Source organism: Lepidochelys olivacea, assembly GCF_965140295.1.
Source record: "Lepidochelys olivacea isolate rLepOli2 genome assembly, chromosome: 5".
Lineage (NCBI taxonomy): Eukaryota > Metazoa > Chordata > Testudines > Cheloniidae > Lepidochelys > Lepidochelys olivacea.
Window position 1 is genome coordinate 74,736,929 of NC_140415.1, and position 23,754 is coordinate 74,760,682.

General features: G+C 39.9%; 1 protein-coding gene across 5 annotated transcripts in view; it reads right to left on the bottom strand.

Annotated features, from left to right (window-relative positions):
* SEMA6A (semaphorin 6A) overlaps positions 1 to 23,754 on the bottom strand; it is a 133,241-nt gene that overhangs the window by 13,635 nt on the left and 95,852 nt on the right. For 3 of the 5 annotated variants that reach the window (XM_084629063.1, XM_084629061.1, XM_084629062.1), the window contains exons 14-19: positions 23,210 to 23,350; positions 23,007 to 23,087; positions 21,524 to 21,582; positions 16,933 to 16,953; positions 16,749 to 16,799; positions 10,550 to 10,714 (exon numbers count right to left, since the gene is read on the bottom strand). In XM_084629063.1, coding sequence (XP_084485189.1) covers positions 10,550 to 10,714; positions 16,749 to 16,799; positions 16,933 to 16,953; positions 21,524 to 21,582; positions 23,007 to 23,087; positions 23,210 to 23,350 — 518 coding nt within the window. The remainder of the gene's footprint in view (positions 1 to 10,549; positions 10,715 to 16,748; positions 16,800 to 16,932; positions 16,954 to 21,523; positions 21,583 to 23,006; positions 23,088 to 23,209; positions 23,351 to 23,754) is intronic. The other 2 variants (XM_084629064.1, XM_084629065.1) reach the window with 2 other exon arrangements.

Consider the following 23,754-nt stretch of genomic DNA (forward strand, 5'->3'; position numbering starts at 1 on the left):
TCAAGCCTTATTTAAGGCACTGAATGGAGACTAGTGTTTTGTGATGATAAAGCAGGATGTCATCTGCAAAAACAGCTATGTTCTTTATTATGGATTCTGATTCCCTAAATCTCTGCAGAGTGTCTGTAGTGCTTGCAAGCAGCTCAATGGTGAGAGCATACCAAATAAGTCACAGAGGCCACACTTGCTTTGTGCCCCTCTTGAGAGAGTCTGATTGGGTGCCAGTCATGAAGAACTGTAGAACATGATGGAGGCTGTAAAATGATGTTAGAAATTAGATTTCTCCAGTACTACAAACAGATGGGTTCCGTGGGACTATGTAATATTAGAGCATCTAATGTGACAAGGCCACTTTTGTTAGTTTAATGTGATGAATGATGTTTATTGTTTACCAAATATTATGACTTGTGGCCATCCCTGGACTATAGTCAGATTGGTCAGTTTGAATTAATAGTGGTAGGACTAGACAGCGCCTTTAAAAAAAAAAGACTCTTTACCAGTACTTTATTATTAAATTAATTGATGTGAATGATAATATTCTGAATTTTTATCTTCTTCCTCCCACCCTCCCAGGAGTGCAGTTATACTGGCTTCCAAACTGGAACTGGGTAAGATTCCCTGGTCTGGAGAGGGATAGACCAACTGTAGCATTTGACAGTTGATGCTCCAGAACGGACTTACAGAACTTGTCACTGAAGCTGTTGGACTTGGGACAGTTGCCATGTGTGAGGTCCCTTACACTTTCTTATGCACATTGATAGCACTGCTTCAAATGATACCGCTTGCTCTTCAGTAATGGCAGGATTTTACGACATCTTTGTCTTTTTGTAGGAGTATATGGGAGAGAATAACATAGGGTTGGAGGGGGGTAATAGAATTTTAAAAATACACCATTTGTTTTCTGCTGTCACAATTGTAAGTATCATAGACAAATCATTAGTGGGATGGCATATTTTTGGAAGCATTCAAGGGTCTTTACATTCAAAAAATGATTGTTGGCCATACAAAAGAATCATCTGGGCCCTAGATGTGATAATGTTGTCAAGCTGCATTTCCAGTTGAGCTTTTGTTTCATGGAAAATACCAATCCTCAGTTGTCCTTAAAAGGAGTACAGTTTCTTATCCAGGCTTGACTGTTCTGCTAAAATAGCTGTGCCGTATATGAAACAGTAATCCCACCAAGGTATGCTTTAAATACATCTCAAAATCTCATGAGGAGACTGCTGTCACCTGCCAATTATTTTAAAATATAGCTCCATATGACAATTTACACCAGCAGAGGATCTGCTCTGATATACTGGTGAAAAAATACTTTATTTTTTAAATATGTGTAAAGAGGAGTCTCCATTTGTATTTCTGGTCGTTGAGATCCTACGCTTCTAGAAAGGTATATATTGGTGTGTTAGTTGAGATGAGTATTACACTTATCTTAGAAGCTAAATACTTCATATTTATTTTAGATGAGGAATTGTGGTCTTTGGAATGGGAAGGAAAGTCTTTACAATTTGTGCTTAGCAGCCTGTAGACATTGCTAAGGTCTTCTTTAAGGCCTTTCCTAAGGATACTATTGAAGATTTTAGATTTTTTTTTTGTTTATCTGGAAGTTGGAGAGGGATTTAACTTTAATACAGCATTAAAATCCTCAGCTGGTGTAAACTGCAATGTAAATCAGCTGAGGATCTGCCCCATTATGTTTAGAGACATTTTGATGTATAGCCTCAGTTTAGAGCGCAGAGAACGTACTTACATTTTATTAGGTGGTTAATGCCTTTAATAGTCCAAATACAGAATTTTAGCAACTGCAGAAGAGTTGTGGTGGAAGGTTGTATTTTGTTTCATGGCTGTAGCAAAGGAATTCTTGGGTAAGTAATCGCCACTATGTACAATGTTGCTTCCATAGGTGAGCTAGCGGATGGTTAATCTATTGTAAACTTATTAAATTACATGTCTAAATTTAACAATATTCTTAAACATAATTACTATCATAGTGCATTTGCACAAGATGGCTGAATGAAACTGCACAGGATCCTCATCCCTCTGCATTTCAGTCAGGCTGCTGCTGCTTCTTTCTCCTCCATGGGAGGGATGGTGGGGGGAGGGGAAGGGGCATTGAGATCACAGGAGAGATTATCTCAGATGTGCTATCCAGTGCCACAGCGCCTGATACCCACCAGGAGCAACTGCAGGGAAAATCCTGTTCAGGCCCTGCAGCCTGAAGTACTTTGCTGAATCAAGGACATTTGTAGGAGAGATTGCTTATCAGGTGCAATGCAGTTGACTTACTGTGTTTAATATTAAATAAAATAAACCTTGACAAAATCTGAATTATGCTACTTAAACTTTCGTAATTAAGTGTGTTAGTTATTAATCAGTAAACTAAGCTACATCCTTGAGTGAAAGAAGACATCTCAATTTATCTCTTTTTTCATAATCCTAAGCAAGTGTAATGATCAATATATGCTCGGAATATCAGCAGAGAAAGGATATTGAAAATGGTCAGGGGAAGTTTATCGACATAAAAAGTGGTATTTCATATAGGATCATGCAATTAGTAAATAATCTGTAGGCTATATGGAAAGTGTAGGCTGCTCTCAATCAACACTTGGGTTGTCATAAAATTTTTACAGAAGATGTTCCCTATTAATTAATATAATCACTGAATCTAAGCACATACTATATAACTAATAAGAAAAATGAATTATTCAAATAGCTTTAATTTAACAGAGTATTGCCATTTTAATTATATGCTGGCATTAATTTAACACAAAAAGGTGCTTTAAGACTCTTTTTAGAGTTATGTTACTTGCTCTAAAGTGTCTTTGACTTTCAGAGGCTTTTCAGTTGGAAAGGCCAGATTCTCTCCTGGAGACCTGACCTCTTTATGCTGCCTGATAACCCTCCAATTAGCATAAAGCCACTATAATTATCATAGAGCTGGTGTAGCCAGCACTTACATCATTGCCTCCAACTGTTCTCTGGCTATTTTCTGATATTGTGATGACTGTGTGGGGCCAAAGCCTGGCTAATGTACTTTACAGCCGTTCCCCATCTGAAAATATTTCAGGATTAGTGTAGAACTGGCCCCAGAATCAGAAAGTCAAATCCTTTGTGCTTCACCATGCAGCTGCCCCGATAGGAGAGTGCAGCTGTGAATGTAGTCCTTGAGGAAATATATCTGATACCCTGATTCTTGCTGAATGGGATGCAGCATCTTTTGCTGCAAAGATGGAAAAAAGTCCTGTGGCAATTGCAGTTTTTCCCTGTTGGAGGGACATCTTTCTTTCTTGCTACCTGAAAGAGGGGAAAACTCTAATTCAAAGAGCTTTTTTTTGAATGGACCCCCCCCAAGCTACTAGATCTACAAGTAAAAAGGCAAAACATTAAAAATAGAGCTTGTCAGTTGTCAAATGTGGCTATGATGGATTGCAGGCTTTTAAAGTTATGTAAGTGGATAATTACAGGTTGGGGGTGAACTCGTCTCCTGAAGCCACTTTTGACACCTGATGAGCTCCGTTTTTAATGTATTCCCTTTTTACTTGTAGATCCAGTAGTTTGGATGTTCTTTCAGATAAAAAGCTCTTTGGATCAGGGTTTTCTACTCTTCCAGGGAGACCCAGAAGTCATATGTTAAGTTGGCAGCTTCTGTTTTCAGTATCTTCATCTTTATCCTTGGAGTAGGCTGACAGGTTTCTGTTGCTATTTGAGTTGATTCATACATTGTTACTGATGGTTCCTCAGCTGTTAGCTAATTATGAAATCCATCTACCCTTCCAGCTAGTTGGTCTAAGAAAGATTGTAGAGCTGTTTTGATTTAAAATTAATTACTGTGGTCAAATGTAAGGCAATCCCGTGTGTGATCTTGGTTACCAGACTCAGCATTTTGCAGAAAGCATGGTTCTCTCCTCTCGACTGTCTTCCTGATCTTCTCCCATCTTTTAGTGCTGCGAGTTTTGCTTTCTTTCTTACAACTCCAAAAGGAGTCCACATATTGTTTAGAAAGCTTTGTGATTGTATCAGTTGGGGAGTCAATTATTTTGTGATTCAAATGAAGATCTAAAAGAGATTCAGCCAGGAGCTAATGGAGATGCTACTAAATTGTTATTCTGCATTACATGACCTCCTCTCTCTTTGTTTTAAAACTTATTCATGGACCTCCTATCTCTTATCTCCTCTGCTTACCTTGCAGTAGTTGCTTCTCTTTCCCTTCACCATCTGTCAGCTACAGTCTTGAGAACGTTTCACTGAAATAAAGTCTTAAGACAGTCTATTGTCTGGAACAGCCTTTCTTCATCTCTCTCTTGCATCAGTTCCCATCTCATTTCCACTTTCAGCTGAAAATGTTTCTTTACCTCTCTCACCCATACCCCTTAATTTCTGTCTCTTGCTATTAATTATTACCTTTCTGTGACTACTGTTGTTCTACCATGTTTTGGTCTAGAGTTGCGATGAAATATGCAAAAGGCAAAAAAGTTGTATTGTATAGTTCTGGAGACACAGCAGAAGTGTCATCAGTAAAAGCCTCTTCGCAACGCTCTGCTAATGTGCCTAAATCTGAACTACAGGGACCACTTCTCAAGGTGTCAGAATAATTCTGCTTCCAACTCCATTTAGCTGTGAACCTTTTTGCTGAGGCTGCCAGTTATGATGGTAGCTTTTGCAATGAGGACACCTGTCCATTAGGAACTGCACTGAGATCACTAACTCCATTTCTATGGTGATGATGATATTGTTAGTACTGACCTGGTCTGCAATCCGACTGGAGTCCTAAAGTTGAAAAGCTCTGAATCCCATTGCCAAATCCCCAAGCCATCCAATTCCCCAAGAGAAGCCACTTATTAGGACTATTCCAGACAAGCATTTGATTATTTTAAAAGAAAATTTCTTACAGCTCCAGTGAAGACCCATTATGTGACAAACATGTAAACATCCATGTTATAAAAGGAACAGTATTCAACAATTTGATGATAATTCACCTAAGAACATTTTAAAGAAAAAAAAACCTATTGGGTTTTGTTAGGAATGGTTCATCTACACAACCTCTACTTAAATTAATCTACATAGAGATACATAAAAGATTTAAACAGACTAAATCCTGTGCCGTCTCAAGTCACTTTACTGAAATCCCAGTATGAAATAGAATATTACTTGGATTATAACTAACTTCACTTCAAATCTGTCTCCACGAACTGCTGAGAGATGCTAGAGAAGCAATGGAGATGCAGATAGTCAGGGCTGACAGTCCACTCTGTCACATTTTTTATATCTCTGTTTTAATTGGATTGCCCTCTAGGAATAGAGTTCCACCAGCAGAGTAACAAATCAAAGGGTCAGCCCTGACTGTCTCTAGTTTCACTGCTTCTCCAGCATCTAGGTTCTGTTCTTAGTAGTTAGAAATGTTGTGAAACTGAAGTAGCTGACCATGCACTTCATACTGTATGGACAAGGGTTTGATTTTGATCAGGGATACTGAAAACAGGTATCTAGAGCAACAGGTGTAATTGTAGTGCTTACTTCAGTCATGTACATCTTGGGTACAAGTCTCCTTCCTGGCCTCCTAACAATGGAATTGATTGTGCATGCAGCTACTTCATTGATTAAACTGACAATTTTTAGCAAGGGTCAGTCCCTTCTGATATCCCATAACTATGACTGGCTAAGGAATATTTGCTGACCTTGGAAATTGAAAAGATAACACTGAACTCAAAGGATGATCTGGACAAATTCTGTGCTACACAGAATCCGCTTCTGAGTTATTACAAAATGGCAGCAGGATAATAAGGAATTCCCCTACTGCTCTTCTGTAAACATGCTTGGAATCCTTCCATACCTTGAAAAAATCAAAATAAATTCATGTAAAAATAGAGCAAATTTAAATGTACTCTCTGGACCAAATTCACCCATGCCGCAATTTATACAAAATGAAGCTGAGCCTCCATCTTTACTGTAGGTTCTTATTGTTTTCATTTCAGTTCGATGTGAACAGGATTTCAGTAAATAACCATTAAAACTCCAGCTGAATTTCTACCTTCTCAATCCCCTCTATCATGATAGTACTGGAAATCTCACATAATTTTGGCTCTTTGGCTTTATTTTTGTGAACTCCCCATGCTAGGTATAGTGTCAACATTCAGCAAATCATTCAAATAGTAGTCGTAATAATAATAATAACAACACTACCTTATTCCTGCAAAAGGAAATGTTTTATTTTAGACAGACTCCTGAAATGTAAAATCTTTGCCCGCCCTGTGTCTATTAGTTGACTACTTCATAATGGTGCACAGAAAATTGTGTGACAGAGACAGGTTTGCAAATATTGTTAAGAGAAGCTGAAAAAAAGGAGGTTCCAACATATATAATATTTACATTTGCATCCATGACATTCTAATTAATGTACTGGCTACTCTTGTCACTTGTACACCTCACCTCTTATTTTGAATCAGCGTTGTACCATTATTGTGTTGTAGACACTGAACAAAAAGTTTGTTCAGAGAGGAAGGGTGTCAGGGTCACCTAACCATGCAAGAGACAAATATTAAAACTGCTAAAAATAACCCCTAGACTTTAATCCGTCAGTGGAATAAGCAGCCAACCTCTCTATTGCTTGAATTAGACAGAATAAAAACTGGCAAAACCAAGAAAGTGGAAGCCACGGCTGCTGCATCTAATTTATCAATGTGATTAAAGGGCAGGCTCCAGCCATCTAGCGAGTGAGAGAGAAAAGAGTGGTTGCTGTGTTTGTGTTAATGAATCTAGGACTTGAAAGATATTTCTAAAGAAAGGCAGCAAGGACAGAATACAGCAGACAAGGGCCAGGAGGGTAATGAAGGGCAAGGTCAGTTATGGTTGAAGAAAATTACTTCATTTATACCCTCTAGTAGATTTATGTAGCTACTCCCCATTTTGTTAGTAGGACCATACATAGGTACAGCACTGTCATACTATTCAAAGTGTACAGGGTAAAGCCTTGGAATATCCCACACAAGGAGCTTGGTTTTATGACTTGAGGGAGGGAGACTAAGTACAATGGCAGCAGAAGGGAAGGTTAGACTGCAAGGTGAGGAGCTACTGTTTTGACAAAGGTGAGAAACACAAAGAATTAAATTAAAACACAGCAAGAAAAAACAAACAAAAGCACACTCTGGAAATGTGTTCTTTTTGGAGAGGGCTGGGAGAAGAAAAAATGGTGGCGTTTGCCAATCGCAATTAATTTTTCATTCTGCAATATCAATGACAGATTATTCAGTGGCCAAAATGAAAAGGCCAATGGAATGGCAACAAACAGCTCCTACTCTATGAAGTGCGCTACACATTTTCATTTTGGCAAGAAATGTGAGGTATCTCAGAAACAACAATTCCAGAGTATATTTAGCTACGGAAGCTGCGGCACACGAATGTCACATTCCCATGAGTCAACCCATTTACAGAAGCCCCTCTTTGCACCCCCGCAGATATTCCCCAAGATGCCTGTGCTGAATTAAAAGCTGAACATATGGATGTGACATCATCAAGGCACCAGTGTCACAGAAAATAAAGTAGCAAGTGGTTTCAGTAGAATTAGAGTGAAGTCGTTTGTGAGTGCAGGAAAAGAAAGAAAACACCCTCCAAAGGAATAAACACAACCACTAAAGAACACCACACAGCACTTTGCAAAACAAAAGGAAAATGTTAAAAACATAAAAGAGATTTTGGTTTTTTTGTAAACATGTGAAGGGAAAAAAATACACAGCGAAAGTGAAAACAAAAAACTTTATAAATGAATATTAAGCATAACCTTGTTTGGTTTAATTTTGCATAACAACTCATTCCTTTGCCCTTTAAAATATTGGGTCAATAGTAATTTTGGCACCAACTGGGGTCTGAGTGGGCAAGGCAAGGAGTAACAGCACACAAGTACACGGTAATGGTAAACAACCATGCAGCCACCTCTGCCACCATTGTCTGTGTGTAGACTACTTCCAGCTTTGTCAATATTCATAATAAAGCCCCAACGAATGCATGATATTTAAATGACCCTGTCAAGTGCTAATAAGACTCTTTGGTAACTGTCACTCCCTGGGGAGGTAACTATACAGTGCAAGCTACCTCATCAGCCAGTGACTAGAAGCAAAAAGGCTTACAACCCAGCAGCTATACATTTATTAATATTTTCACTGTGTGCTCTTCTCAAAGCTGCTCCTGGCATTCAAGATGCTTTTAAGAAGTAGCCTTCTATCCATTAAGAGAACTGCTGTGCAATTAACAGTTGTGACGCATGGAACCACACATAACAAATGCCATTAAAATTCACATACACCTCTACATTCTTCCCTGCCACATTAACGACCAGATTCTCCACTGGTGTAATTCATCATATCTCCATAGCTATCAATGGAGCTATACCAATGACTACCAGCTGAAGAGCTGGCTAGCCCCCAGGCGTTATCCTTTCCCCATTACAGATACAGACCTAGTTAAGGGTAAACACATCTGTCTAAGTGGATGGGAGGAGGCCAATGCTTTCTCTTGGGGATAGTGCAGTGGAGAAGGAACAGAAGCACTTGCTCAAAATGGTGTGTATTATCAAGAGAGATGAACAAAAACAAGCCAATTACTTATCTGCCATTTGCAGTGTAGCAGATTTATTGACCAGCGGAATTAAGGATTCCAGGTAAATCATGCATTATCATTTTGAGTCATTTTGTTTTGCTTTCTTTAAGTACATGACAGACAGAAAAGCAAACATTTCTGCAGCTGTTACCATAGTAAGAGCTAATTGCTTTTACAATAAAGGCCCACAAAGGCATGGTGGCTCAGCAGCAAAGTAGGAGAAGCCTGAAGGCTCAAGAAGGATTAATACTGTCACTTGTCAAGGGTTTCACTTCAGAATAATCCCACACGCTGAAGTTCTGACTGATGTTTGCTACCATAATATTGGAGTGAGAAGAGATGGGCCAATCACAGAACTAAGACAAAGAAATGAATGTGAAGATGGGGTCTGCAGGAACCAGCAATTACTTATTGGAGGAAGCATGCTCTTATATTTAAGGCACAGGATGAGGAATCAGAAGTCCCAGAGTTATATTTCATTCTGCAGTCTTCTTGCATGATGGGCAAGTTCCTTAGGTTTAGATTTGTAAAGGTATTCAGGGGCCTAAAGATGCAGACAGGCCCTAGTGGGGTTTTAAAAAGCATTGCTTTCAGGGGGTATTAAGCACCAAGAGCTAGATTTACAAAGGGTCTTATATATCTTACTGCCATTTTAGGTGCTAAAGTCAAACGTTTAGCAGCCACTGAGATTATCAAAACCTCCACTCAGCTGCTGCCTAATCCTGCAGGTGCCTATGTTTCTGTCAGTAATGCTTCCTCAACACCTAAGTTCCCACTAGTTCATGAGCAAAATTGCCCAAGTCCTGATGCCAACTAGATGCCCGGTGCCCTTGCTCATGCCTGAGCCATGGTGGGATGCGCAAGTGAGGCATTCCCTATCTCTCTCAACTGCAGGGCATTCTCAGAGTATGCTTATCTGATCAGGCCTCATATAGAAAACAGCTGGGGATTACCTGATCAAGACTGTTTGGGGCAGGCTGGCTGGTGTGAGTGTTCTAGAATACCAAGGCACTCACCTGTGACTTAGAAGACTTGTTTTCAAATTCCCACTCTGCCTGATTTGAAAAAGGGACTTGGACTCAGGTCTCGGTGAGTGCTCTAATCACTGGGCTATTGGTATAAAGGTGTGGGGATCTTTCTCTCTGGTTTTTCATGAGAAAATGGCGAGCCTGGCTTAGGTTCCTAACTTCAAGAGAGGGTTTATCTGGAATCCCAAATGGAGATAGGTGCTTCTCTCTGGCCCAGCATTAGATGCCTAACTAACTTTGAGCGGCAGGGCCTAAATTGCACCCCCCTTCTCACCATTTCCTATTGGCTAGCATAGGCAGCTCTCCACTCAGCTTGCTGGCTTCTGAGAATATTTTAGGTGCCTAACGCTCCCTATGCATTGTATGAGAAGCCTGGGCACCTAACTCAGGACTGAGAATTCCACTAAGTAGCAAAGCACCTAATGCCTAAGTCCCTTTATGGATCTAGTTCTAGGTGATTTTGAAAATCTGACCTGGCACCTCTCTGCATCTTTTGGAGCATACATACATTTACAAACATGGCCACTAAAAAAAAATCTCCACATGCCTCAGTTTCCCTATCTAATTTACAGGGAGATGAGGCTAAATTAATTACAGTATGCTGAGTCGTTTTCAAGCCTTCAATGGAAGGCACCATAGACGCGCCACGTGTTAATGATAATATAAAGCAGTGGAAGTGGCTCATCGTTAACTCATGAAGATGAAGCTTAAACAGGGTTAAATCCACACTTCTCCAGTCTCACTCATATTTGTTTTGTGTGGTTTCCTTAGTCAGTGAATATCAAGAACTAAGTCTAAAATTGGTTATTTTGTTTCTGCCTTTCCAATAAGCTTTTAATTACAGTGCAGGAGTTTGGTTACAGGCTACCATGATCCAGCTGGAAGCAGTTACACTGTAGTCACCCCCCCCCCGCGATTCATTTCCAAGGCCTTACCCTTCTTGTCTTGGTGATTATGGGATGAGACTGCCGCATATGGATCTGTGTTTTCAGATGAGCCAACCGGATCCTTCCAATCCAGCATACGTCCCCTAGTATCATAACCCTCTTGAGCTGGAGAGTCAGAAGTGGTGGTGCTTGGAATTAGTGAACTGGAGTGGCCTGTGTTTACATTACAAATACAGTTAGGGAAGACACCACACATTAGTCACTCACCATGCTAGCTCACGCTCAGGAGCATAAAATAAGCATTGTTTTTTGTGAATGCTGGAAGGATTTCTTGAGACCAAGCAATGTTTCAAAAGCCTTTTACAACATTGCCCAAAGGAAATGTAGCATCTGAATCTTTTGGAGCTGAGAGAAAAACTACCTTCTGAGTAGTCAGAGTGGGCATGTGTGCGCCTGTGTCAGTGGGAGTCATGGGCCTTGGCTATAAGCAAAGCTTCACTGGTTTACCTAAAAATTTTAGTTGACTGATTGAGTTGAACTGGTGCCAAACATGCTGTGGGTACTCTTTCTACTATTTCGGTCCAGCTAGCTTAATTCAGTAAGGTGTTGAGCTAAATCAATAAGAGCCTGGTTTACACTGAATTAAGCGTGTCCACACTGTTTTGCACTGGTTTAAGTTAACTGATTTTGTAAACCAACTTAAAGTGAAACTGGTGAATCTTTACCATAGACAAGGCTGCTGTTCTTAAGGAGAATGACAGATTAATTGTGGCAGGGATAGGTCAGCTGATCCCTGCCTTGTGCTCTCAGGGGCAGGACAGAGTGTCCAGGGCCTGACCATGTTCTCACGATGGCATCAATTTTCTGAAAATCCATAAACTCTGTGATTTGCTAACACTACTTTAATGCTCTGGAGTGGTCTCTGCCTGAATGGATACATTAGTGTGATCAAAAGGGGTCCCTGTAATGGGAGTAGGAGTGCTGGCAAAAAGAAGGATTATTAGGTCCTGGCTCCACTCATCTGATCTAGATCAGGAACACAAGTGTCAATACCCCCATCTCATGACCATGATCTACTGACTTTAGAGGCCCCTGCAGCAGTCTCCAGGTGAGATTTACCCACCAATCCCCTTAGGATAAATCACGATTTTAAAAAAATCAGTCCAGGCTCCTTCAAACCTTAATTTGTTCTTGCTGAAGAAAAGCTTTTTTCAGGCTATTTATTTGGCGCCAAACCACTTTGTGTTTTCTATGCAGGCTATTGCAATTTAATGTGCACTACAGGAGACATAATCTTAAAGCTTATAGTTCTGTTCCATGGAGTTTTATAATGATTCTGCGATTGTTATTGATGTTTTTAACTATACAGGTTGTGGCAATCACCTTTGACATGGTTCAGATTAACAAATGTTTTCATGAGACATGGCCAGCCAGGCACAAAGCAATTTTCACATGAAGTGGGATTTAGCTGGGATATGGTGGAGAACTGATCTGTGTGGGTTAAATAGTCCTTTAACCACCTCACAAGGTTGAGTTGCAAATGAATTCAGTGAAAAGGCAGCAGCTTCTATTAAGTTGCTGCTATGATTTAAAGGCGCTCTACTTAATATTAATTATTGCGGAGAGACAGAAAATGTCTCTGTGCCTATATTTTTGAGGAGGTCCTTTGAGTCATCACATAGGGTTACACACAGCAGCACTTTGAACAATATTTAACACAAGACATGCATGTAACTAACGCCTTGTTTTAACTGATACAATTTGCAGGAAAGGAGGTCAGCTCCAGTGTTTTTACCATGGATCCAGTCTTGAGATGCTACAGCTAATCATTAACAAGATTAATTTAGCAGTGTTCCCCAGGCTGAAGGATGATACTGACAAGGGCACTGTATTATTCTTTAATCTATCATGACAGGAAGTGTGGTTCCACTATCAGTCTTTCTAAAATACTGCAAATTAGAGGCTTCATTTTGTTTAAATAGAGCGTTTTTTAATTTTGCTTAAATAAAAAAAGAGAAGCCAAGTGGTTATCCACTTCTAAAGATTTCTGTAAAGCCAAGAGCACTGCTGGAAATATTGGTAACAGTTACGTGGATGGATTCTGAACCAAATTTGCTGCCTTATCTCCAAGAATTCCAAACAGCTGCCGCTGTCCAAAGGGACTAGTACAGAGCCAGCTACTGAAAACTTGTGCCTTCTTAAACTCGGAATATGCTGGAACTGTAAGGCTTTTCTACCATACCATTTTATGCCTATAGCACTCTTGTGCTCATCCCAAAGAAATAACAGAAGCAACAGGACAGAAACAACCTAGAAAGTGGAAGTTATGAGATTCCATGCCTTCTTGTCTCTAAATACAAAACCACAGTGCCAGTATTCATGGGGTTCCAGGCCTCAAGTTGACACCCCATTCAACCACTGCAATACTGTACAATATTTGATCAGCCCTACAAATAATGCTGCACTCAACATAAGAAAACAGTTAGTCCTAGCTTGATAAGGAATTAGGAGAAAGCACTGCCAAATAGCAGTCATAATTTATACCTGTATTTGATATGCATTTTGTGCCCCCATCTCCATGCAGACACTTTCAATTTAGCTGTGTTCAAGGGGCAATTTTATGGTAATGCAATAAGTAGAGTTAAAGAAAAAACATTTCTTAATACGGTAATCTAGGGGAAAGATATGCCTAAGGGACACATTCTTTACAAAAAGTGTTCCTGAACCATATGCTACAAATACATGGAGAACTCCTTGGTAATGGAAAGCTATAGCTATATGATGATATTAATGTGTACCAGATGGCAGTTAGGTAGAGAAATGTTTCACACAAATGCAAGAAATCAGTCTACTCACTCTGTTACTAAAATGGTAGTATAGTACGCATTGAGAAATGATTTTCTACATGTAGCTGAGATACAGTTGCTTCCATCTGAGCGAGGGGCAGCAGCAGATTAGAATATAATAACCTTTCCAACTTGGGTTCAGACTGGATCCTGCAAACACTTACTGCTGGGTACAGAGGTTGCTCCCCTGAGTAGTGTCATTGTGCCCCGTGAGTGTTGACACAATCATTCCTTTGTGAAATTCAAATTTATGATGGCGCACTGCATAGGCGTATGTGTTACTTGAGCACTGAAAGTAAGGGTTAAAAGTGCTGCATAGGCTTAGTGCTGCCCCTCTGTGCAGAGGTGACTCACCCATAGTGATGACTGTTCCTCAGCAGTGACTGTCATATGTAATGTAATATGTCTTTTTCTCAAGTACACTAAGACTACTTTATACCACGCTGCCTGCATAAAGTGGCCTTTAAGTTATATTTACACTCACTTTAAAGTCCTTTTTACACAACTACAGCAATGCAAAGTGGCTTTAGCATAAATGGGGACCAGGCCCAATAGCTCTATTTTAACATGGCTTACATTTAAAAAATGTCTACAGTTATTTCCTCATTAAGATTACGCTGCTGTTTTAAACTACCCCCATCTGAACAACTGCAGTTTTATGGTGCTCCTCAAGCACTGATTTCGAAAGCAGAAGTTTAAGGACACATACTCTTTGAAAAAAAGTGACTTTGTGATTAATTTGTAAAGCTTTTTGTTTGCAAGTATGTAATCACAATAATACAGCAAGAACAAGAAATCAGATGTAACTAGAGCAGTGCATATTGAGGAATTTGGAAGCTGTAACATGGTTAGTGTCTGTGAGCACTGATGATGCGTCAGAAGAACTGTATTTCTGTAACTACTACTCTAACCATGTTTTTATGAAACAAAGAGATGTGATAGTTTTTTTTAGCTTTAACACAAAGTCAGGGATGCAATATGGATGTGATAGTTGATCTAATATGCACAAGGTGATAAGACTCCAGAGATTAAGATGCTCCACACACTATCCTATTAACAACTATAGCAACCTAATTAGACAATTAGAGGGAAAGGCTAAATCAATACTACAGAGGGAGAAAGGAATGTGGCTAGGGGGTAAAATAAGGGCCCAATTCACTAAAAATTGATGTTTCCAAAAGTAATTAAGTTGCATACAATTTTGCACAGGGGAAAGCTTGCTTTAAGCGAAGAGTCTTAGCCTTTTGTCTAAATATGTGTTTTTTGTTCCATATGTATTTGACCTTCATTGAGTGGCCTTCTGCATGGGTGTGGAAAAATGAATGTGCATGAACAGTCATCGATGCGGGCTTTGCACTTCATCACTGGTTTATAGATGATCATGCGAGGCTGCCCTATCTGCCAAATACAGGAGGATGCTAATGCCAAGAATACAAAGATTAAGGGCTTGACTCTCTTCTCAATTACAGTGGCATAAACTAGGAGTAACTCCAGTAACGTCAGTGGAGTAACAATGGTGTAAAACAAGTATCAGAAGAAGCAGCCCTAAGCCTTCTTGTGAATCTGGAGACAGATATATATCCTACAAGCTCCAAATGCATCCTGAGCATTCATTTGATTGGCATGCTGATATATACCAGCATTCTAAGGTTCTAGCCATAATGAAATGCCATTTAATTTTACATTTAATTATGTTCAATAACAGTAAAATGCACTGTTTATATAATTTTAGTTAAAGTAAGTATACTTTTCGTCTCATGCTAAAATGACTTCTTTGCATCAGTTAAAATACTAAACATTAGTGTGTCTATACAGTGAATTGTTAACATGAGGCTGTTTTTTACTGTATGTTGTGGAGAGATTGTGAGTTTTCTCTGTTCATGTACGAGATTTTTGTAACTCCCTTTTCTTTGGTAGGTTGTCTGAGCGCAAAGCAGGAGGGAAGGAGGACTGTCAACTGCATCATAATGTCACCTCTTGTATTTTAACTACGACAACAATAAAAGAAATTCACTGATCTAATGACTGCATATCAGAATTTGCCTCAGGCATGTCATTAGTATTAGATGACAGATAGGGTGTGATTGAGACTTAAAGTTAGCACTGGGTAGCATTTCTCCATAGTACCAGATAAATAAGATCCTTTTTTGAAATGTTAATGCAATAAATCAGTTTGGGAGAGGGAGATACAGACATTAGCGTGTTTTTTTTTTTTATACACACACCCTTTGGGGCTGTGATGTTTCTCACTGAGGGCCATCTTCATGACTCTTTGGTCAGGTGAAAAAAGCAACCTCCACCAAAGTCCGTAACCAATAAGGTGTCTCTCCACAGCCCTGCTGTAAAGCTGTGTTTCATATGAGTGGGAGTACCAATGCACTTGGCAATCAAAACCTTTTTGAACATCAGTGCTATATACAGGGCAATTTTCTTTTCTTCAGACTCAGAAACATTACTTTTAATCAATTACTGCTATATGATTTGGAAGAATAACACTGAAAACACTCTACACTTGCAGATGTTGAGCATGTGCTAATTTTGTCCCAATTCTGATCTACTTTGTTAGTCCAGGGCTTGTTAGTCCCATGCTGCCTGACAGGAGTCTGATCACTAAGCCCCAACCCTGCCCCACTGAAGTCAATGGTAATATGCCATTGCCTTAACCAGGAGTAATACCATATGTCACGCATAGCCTATGGATATCGGCCATTGGAAGAAGATCTGTTGTGGAAGCAGTGACTAACTCTTTGGCTCTGGAAGTTAGAACTTTCTGGTATGAAGCCCTTTGTTTTCAGATGGATTGCTGGGATCTGGCAACACCAGGAAGTTAGGGAGTTACATAGAGCATGGAAGCACCACCAGGAATAAGGCAGCCCAAAAGTTTGGAAGCAATTGAAACCTTTGTGTTTTAGGGCATGAGCCAACCTCTAACTAATGAGGCTTGCAAAGAAATTTTCCTTAGGGGTAGGTTATTCCATAACTGCCTGAGGCAGGGTTTCTTGTTCCTTTCCCTACAGCATCTGGTACTGGCTGATGTCAGAGACAGGATACTTGGTTAGATGGACCTATTTTCCTACCTTCTTTTCCGCAGTGAAAAGACAAAATGTATTCATTGTACCATGTACACTTGCTAGATGCTCTGGTGAAGCATGCTTGGGTCAGCTTGGTTAAAAGTTCTGAATTTGGAGTGCCATTAAGACTGGCCATAAATTGTTTTAGCTCAATTAAGTAGTTTTGGTGCAAGATGGAAAACTGTATGTCAAAAAGGACAAATAATCCTAAGATTAGTGAATCAGGCCCCAATAAAACAAAACAAAAAAGACAATTTCTATTGGGGAATGGGATCTACCAGCTAACACAAGGACCTGGGGGAGAATTTTTAAAAATATCAATAAACTGACCATACACTGTGTTGTACGACATTTCATGAGCTGGTGAAGCAGTTGAAATGGCTATGAAAAAAAATAAATTAGGAAAAACATTATAGAAAAATCAAGGCATTACAATATTTAAAAGGTTAGTAAGATGATCCCTCCAAAATTGAGCAGCACAGTTAGGAAATGATGTGACTAAGAGCGTCCTTACCATTCAGTGCTACAAAGGAATCTGAAACAAAAACAAAAACGAGAGGTAAAATTCATTATTTCTCCCACAGTGCTAAGTTCTTGCTACTAACAAAACCTCTTATGCTTCTGTTGTTATTTAATTGTACTGTGAGTCAGTGCCCAAGTGCCCCAATCAAAATCGGCATGTCAATGTGCTAGATGCTACACAAACATAGAAGAAGACCACAGTGTCTGCCCCAAACAGCTTACAAGCTAAAGCCTCACTCCTTCAAAGACAACAGTGCAAGCAGACCCTAGCCACCACATAGCTCTCTTTGCAGGATCAAGTCCCAAGGAGTGAATTTCACCCAATGTGCACAGATTGATTCTGAATCATTTCTCACCCTCTTTGATAGTTAAGTGATGTCAGATATCCCCCACTGCCATTCAACCTGGCCAACTGTTATTTGGCCAATTTCTTGTAACCATTGCAGCAGAAATGGGTCTTGAGGCGGGACAGTAAGAGGGCAGTTGTCTCACAGACCATTAGTTATCAGACATTTAAATAGTTAAAGCCTCAACTTATTCTTACATTCAAAATCTGCAAGTGCTGATGGTCTGATTGTGGTCAAGTCATTAAGTGTTTGCTTAAGGAGAAATTTGGAGAAATCCCCACTCTAATTCTTCCACTACTCAAGCTGAGTTGTGGTGGTATTTGGTATTATGGGGAGGACCAAATCTACAGTGAGATCATTCTTGGTGTCTCTGTGTATATGGCACTGGTATGCAGTGAAGGGTACCATGGAATTCTCTGCTTCAAATATGAAACTCTTTACAGAGTAAATATAAAAACAGGCTTTATCCTGCTGCCATTGTAGTTAATGACAAAAATCACATGGACTTTAAGAAAAGTGGGACTGAACTCATACAGAATAAGGGCCATTTAGATATTGTCCTGAGATAGGTGTCATGTCATCCCATGAGGAAGCACTGCAGGGACTGTGCATATATCTCTAAACAACCCAGAGTACAGGCTACCCTATCCTCTTAGCCCATGAAGCAGACTGACGTGGAAGTAGGAGGGGTGCATATGTAACCTACACACCTCCAGGGTGTGGTGTTCTGTCCCCTCTAGTGGCACTGAGACCACTTAGAGATTAAGGAATCTGCTACAGCCCTTAGCTAAGGACCATGTGGCTTTTAGCTCATGCAGTAGAGGCTCATAGGCTAAGCTCCAGAAGTCCCAGGTTTGATTAGGTTCAGTCGGTGTTACACATACATAAGAATGGCCATATTGGGTCAGACCAAAGGTCCATCTAGCCCAGTATCCTGTCGTCTGACAGTGGCTGATACCAGGTGCTCCAGAAGAAATAAACAGAACAGGTAATCATCAAGTGATCCATCCCCTGTCGTCCATTCCTAGCTTCTGGCAAACGGAGGCTAGGGACACCATCCCTGCCCATCCTGGCTAACAGCCATTGATGGACCTATCCTCCATGAACTTATCTAGTTCTTTTCTGAACTCTGTTATAGTCTTGGCCTGTACAAGATCCTCTGACAAAGAGTTCCACATGTTGTCTGGGCGAAGAAATACTTCCTTTTGTTTGTTTTAAATCTGCTGCCTATTAATTACATTTGGTGACCCCTAGTTCTTATGTTATGAGAAGGAGTAAATACTTTCTTATTTACTTTTTCCACACTAGTCATGATTTTATAGACCTCTATCATAGTCCCCCTAAATTGTCTCTATTCCAAGCTGAAAAGTCCCACTCTTTTTAATCTCTCCTCATATGGGAACTGTTCCATACCCCTAGTCACTTTTGTTGACCTTTTCCAATATATCTTTTTTGAGATGGGGAGACCACATCTGCATGCTGTATTCAAGATGTTGGCATACCATGGATTTATATAGGGGCAATATGAAATTTTCGGTCTTATTATCTATCCCTTTCTTAACGATTCCCAACATTCTGTTTGCTTTTTTGACTGCTGCCGCACATTGAGTGGATGTTTTCAGAGAACTAGCCACAATGACTCCAAGATCTCTTTCTTGAGTGGTAACAGCCAATTTAGACCCCATCATTTTATATGCATAGTTAGGATTATGTTTTCTAATGTGCATTACTTTGCATTTATCAACATTGAATTTCATCTGCCATTTTCTTGCCCAGTCACCCAGTTTTGTGAGATCACTTTGTAGTTTTATCTTGAATAGTTTTGTACCATCTACAAATTTTTCCACCTCACTGTTTACCCCTTTTTCCCGATCATTTATGAATATGTTGTATCGTACTCATTCCAGTACAGACTCCTTGGGGGACACTACTATTTACCTCTCTCCATTCTGAAAACTGACCATTTATTCCTACCCTTGTTTCCTATCTTTTAACCAATTACCAATCTGTGAGAGGCCCTACCCTCCTATGCCATGACAGCTTACATTGCTTAAGAGCCTTTGGTGAGGAACCTTGTCAACGGCTTTCTGAAAATCTAAGTATATCTGATACAAAAGATTAAATCCTTGAGCTCTCCCAAGCAGAGGGACTGCAATAAGAAATGGCTATGTCAGGAGTGGGAGGCTTCTGGCATTCTCCCCAGCAGTGCATCTGTGCAGGAGCCAGGCACACTCTGGCCTTCAGTCTACATGCTCCATTACTCTATAGTCCATAAGTGTTGGCTCACTGTACATTAACTCCTCAGCTTCAGCGGTTTTATTGTGGCCACAGGCAGCGGAAATTGTTTTATGAAGAACTGGGTTCTTGGTTGCATGGGTTTAAAGTAATGTCCAGGTTCTGAATTAAACCGACATAGGCGAGAACATTAAGAACGATGGCTATCTTGAACGCAGCCCTAGGTATTTCTGGGGTCTCCAATCAGCACATAAGGTTTCACTGTATGCGACGTGTGCTGCAGTCCCTTGGCACCAGGCACTGTAAAGACTGAGTGACAGCTTTCACTCTGAATTTCTGAGGTATAAAGAGGCATATTATCCAAAGTTTTATACAGGGATTAAGCTGCAGGATTCCACTGCTGGTAACGATGGGGTGAAATCGGCACTCTGCCGCACGAGAAATTTACCTTGTAAAGTTACATGTGGTATTTTGTATTAAATCTCTCTCCAATTAAAAATGCTGAGGCTCTTTAAGTATATTAAGGTACGTTAAAGTATGTCAAATGCAGCTCAACATAACCGTAAGCACTGCTGAACAAATTTTGACATAGATCTTTTGCGTAAAGCCATGCCATGGGAGTGATTATTAAAAGGATTTTTGGCATGTGTTTTCTAAATGCTTCCCATGGAGTTAGCACAGATAGGCAGCATTAAAGGGTCATTAAAAAAAAACAACAACACTTCATATGTACAGCCCACAAGTTTGAAGGTTAAATGTTTGGCCATATAACGTGTGTCATTTCTTTCACCCCAAAGGCCATATTCTCCTAACCTTGTTCATCATGTTGTCTAGCACCTTATTTGACCAGAGTGCCCTGGACTTCAAAGTGAATACTCTAGGCCCTGCTCATGATAACTCAGATTATCAGAATTTGGTCCCAAGTGATTAGTCTGCATTCCAAACTCCTTGTCTACATTGTCCCAGTTAGTAAATGTACATAATTCAAGGAAATCAGAAAAAAGTCCATAACATAAACAAGGCCAATTCTGTAGGCAACAAGGATGAAATCCTGACACCATTACTGACAAGGGCAAAACTCCCACTGACTTATGTGGGGCCTGGATTTCACCCCCTAGGGTTTTGGATGCACAAAGAAATAAAAGATTAGGCTTATTATGCACACACTTGTATTTTTCCTAAAGTCTAAATTTAAATATGCTTAATCTGAAAGAGCTATATTTTGGCACACAGCACAGTTCATAAAAGGGGTGATGGGTAGCTGCACTGCCTCAGGAGCATCCCAAGTCCGCAACTGCCTCTCAGGGAGTCACACTTCCCTCCATGCTGCCCCTTACTCCTGAGGGGTTACTGCTGGTCACACCAGTTGCAAATTACTACCTCCCACAACATGCTGGCACAGCGGTGCTGACCAGTGAGTAGGGAGTGGAGACAAGGCTATGCACACTCCTCATCCATCCTCAAGTCACTGCTGCCCATCTGTTCCAGAGAGGGACTAAGGATAGCCTTGCTTACCCTTGCGGGCCGCGACTCAAGGTCTGAGTAAAGGGAACAGAGGGGCTCTCATGTACGGGTACATAGACCAAGTCACGATTTCACCCAATATTTGTAAAGCAACAAATGTTTATTTTGCACTGCGCAGCTGAGACCCTGCATGCAAGATCACACACATAATCCAACTCACCCAGTCACCCACCCTTGAGTTTACAATGCAACGAAGATACAGTGTATACAGCTGCTATAATTAATATCCTTCAGAGCTGGATTTGTCCCACAACACAATTGCCATTAAAACAAGTGCCATTGTTTGTATAAACCAAAATTATATGTTTTCTTTAAACAGGCACACAAATGCTTTTCTTGTACTGGTTACTTAAAGTGTGGTTGCTGTTATTATGTTTTTCATTGCTAACAACAGAGCTCTGGGCAGGTAATGGTGATTCTGGGCAGTCAAAAAGTTTCTCTGACACAAGATAAACAGGGAGTAAAAGCTTTGCTTACTTTGGCAGTCACCCAGGCCATCTGTATTGCCATGCTCTATATCCTGCTCAAATGCCAGCCTAAATAACAAAAAGAAACATAATGGTGTAAGTAACAACATTCACAGACATCACCGGAAAGAAATCATACCATCTAAAAATGAAATAAAGATACAGAGAGAAATTGGTCGTTTCTTTAATACACCACTGGGAAACTTGCAAAATGCAAACATAGACAAATTGAGTTATTTTCACCTCTTAATGGTTCTTTTGGGTGCAGATGATGCTTTGACATATTTTTCTGCAAAATTTTTCTACTACGTCTTGTATTGTTAAATCAGGCAAACAGATACATATCTTTACGAAAAATGGGAGAACATCTGTGAATAAAGTGATAAGTCTAAAACAAACAATGAAGTTATCAGAAAGCAATTATGATTCTATCTGAACTTGCTTGTACTCTGCAGAAGGTGCATTGGTATTTTGACAAGAAAAATACATCAAACCAATATGTAGGTACTGAGCCTAGGAACTACGATAATAAACACTTCAGAAATGCTCATAGATGCAGAAATAGATGTTAATGCTATATGCTTTAATTCTCTTCTACCTCTACCAAATGGCCCATCTGAGGCACGGTCCACTTTGCTGTAATGAAGAGAATGCAACAGGGCACTTACAGTTAACAAAGATCTACAGTGAACCTTTAAAAAAAAACATTCTAAAGTAATAGAGAGAATAAAATGGCTGATCTAGGAATAAGAATGATAATGCAGCTGTTATATATTTATTGAGGACCTGTAAGGAAGCAGGGGGCTTCCTGTCGGCAGGAATACAGAGGTTATCTGATGTTAACAATACACCTGTACCAAGATTCAGAAGTACAGCCAAGGCGTAAAGTGAGTGAGCTTGAGCTGTGTCAGACCTGGCCAAAATATGAGACCTTTCAGGTGGATCTGTTGCCTGCAAGGAGGCATTTATAAATGCATTTAAAAAAAGCTTTCAGAGTCCTAAAATGTTGTTATGAAGTACTGATATTCCACTGTTAAGCAATTAGAGATCCAACAAATCTTTCGGTGTACTTTAGTGATCTGTGATTCATCTCAGTAATACACAGAGGGCTGGTTTTGTTTGTTTGTTTGTTTGTCAAACTGCTTCAGTAATCTAATTTGGATTCTATTGTCTCTTTTAATCTGCTTTCATGGCACCAGTGCCAGACTTGCTCATACAGTTCTCCCTCTTTGAGCAATGCATGGGACTTAATGTGTATCTATCTTCTTTTCTTTTTCCTAAGGGTAAATAATCAGTGGAGAGTTTGCATCAAATCATACTCTGGAATTCCAGAGAATGCAAATGAGATGAAAGCAAACATTTTGCACATTCTTTTCCCAAGAGCTCCTTCTGGGCTTTTTCAAACAGTTCTGTCCAAAATTATATCTGATTGGCATCACTGCTAAAGCCCCTAATTTTTTTACTCTGTCTATCCAGTACCAATGGTTACTTACTTTATACCAGGTAACAGTTGTGTGCATACCCCACCTTCCTTCACCCAGCCACAGTATGGGTCTCTGGAGGCTATGCAGGCCCTTAAGAAAGAAGAAGATCATAAAGCTTTCTGGAATTTTTTCTTCTTCAGTTCTCTAATGCTCAATATGGCTTGCAAAAGGGTTTGTAAATGTGGGGAGAAACCGTGACAAAAAACACCTACTTTTTGCACTTGCCATGACGCTCACATCGTCCCAGGGGAATCTTTATCACACAGGTAGAGAATGCTACGTATAGAGAACTGCTGTGTTTGTCAAGCTGCATTCCCATAATCCTCTTGTCTTCTACCCCATCATAGCTGCACCTGATTTGACAGAGCAGGATAATGTTATAAATGGGTGTTCTTGGCAAATTTAATTATAACATAATGATTTCTTAATCTGAGAGCATTCCAGAGAGGAGAAATTATCAAGCCAGGGGAAAAGAATACATGAGCTCCATTAAAATAATTATATAAATTATTATATATATATTATATATTATAATTAAATAAATATAAACAACTGTTAAAAAAGATATATACAAGCGGGGAGCTGCCAGTAGGGAAGACTCCATGTGGCTCCTTGACTTTCAAATTCATTCCCCTCCTTAACCTTTATGGTATGCTGCAAAACTAATCTATTTACATTTGAGGAGGGTTGAAGGTCAGGAGGTCTTATCTTGGGGGTGGGTTTTTGAGGGGAATCAGCATTTTGAGGGTGGGGGAGT